General features: G+C 62.1%; 2 protein-coding genes across 2 annotated transcripts in view; one reads left to right on the forward strand and one right to left on the reverse strand.

The window, feature by feature from the left end:
* Nucleotides 1–265, reverse strand: part of DUSP11 (dual specificity phosphatase 11 (RNA/RNP complex 1-interacting)) — a 6,555-nt gene extending 6,290 nt beyond the window's left edge. Inside the window, exon 1 of the mRNA XM_009327205.1 lies at nt 261–265. Coding sequence (XP_009325480.1) covers nt 261–265 — 5 coding nt within the window. The remainder of the gene's footprint in view (nt 1–260) is intronic.
* A 383-nt stretch (nt 266–648) lies between these two features.
* Nucleotides 649–960, forward strand: part of LOC103919662 (prominin-2-like) — a 22,108-nt gene continuing 21,796 nt past the window's right edge. The window contains exon 1 of the mRNA XM_009327206.1: nt 649–720. Coding sequence (XP_009325481.1) covers nt 649–720 — 72 coding nt within the window. The remainder of the gene's footprint in view (nt 721–960) is intronic.

Raw genomic sequence — 960 nt, forward strand, 5'->3', positions numbered from 1 at the left:
AGCCCCCGCCCCCCCCCCCCAGCCCCAGCACCACCGCCCCAGCACCAGCATCGCCTTCCCAGTACCACCATCACCTTCCCAATACCAGCATCGCCTTCCCAGTACCAGCATCACCGCCCCAGTACCAGCACCAGCACCCTGGTTCACCCCAGCATCAGCATCAAAGCCCCAGTACCGGCATCCCCCACCCTGCACCAGCACTGGCACCAGCATCCCCAGTACCAGCATCCCCACCCCACTCCCAGTACCAGCATCCTTACGCCATCCTGATACCAACATCCCTGGTACCGCCATCTCTACCCCACCCTGGTGCTGACATCCCCAGTACCATCACCCCCGGTACCAGCATCCCCCCTCCCACTAGGAGCAACCCCCACCTGGGGAGTCCCACAAAGGGCCACCCCACGGGCTCCCCATCACGGCCGCACAGTACCGGGACGGTTCAACGGCAGTTGGGAGCAGCAATTGCCCCTCAGGGCAGAGAGGGAGGACAAAAACAACCCGAAAGTACCCCGAGACCCCTCCATCCCCGCCACCGGGACAGGACGGGGCAGCACACGCATGTTGGCATTGCAGAGTCACCGGTGCCGGCCCCATCCCTTCCCTCGGACACGAAAATCACTTCCCCCCAAAAATATCATCGTTGGGATGGGAAATTGTTGGCACGGGAAACCATCGTGGGGATGGGAAATCATCACCGGCATCACCATCACCTTCCCAGTACCAGCGCGAGCGGCCGGGGCTCCTGTGCCATACGCAGACACGTATACACATATGTATGTACCAGGCACGTAATCGCTCTTCGGGCTCCACGCTTTCCTGGCCCTGGGAGTTTTGTCCCAGGACGAGGACTCAGCCAAGCCAGAGCAGGATTTTCCAGTCCGCGGCATCTCATTCCCAAGAGGGTGGTGGGGAGCAGCACCCTGTGCCCAGCCTGGAAAGATGCTGCCAGCCTCTCCA

This window comes from Pygoscelis adeliae, unplaced genomic scaffold, assembly GCF_000699105.1.
Source record: "Pygoscelis adeliae isolate BGI_AS28 unplaced genomic scaffold, ASM69910v1 Scaffold187, whole genome shotgun sequence".
Taxonomy (NCBI): domain Eukaryota; kingdom Metazoa; phylum Chordata; class Aves; order Sphenisciformes; family Spheniscidae; genus Pygoscelis; species Pygoscelis adeliae.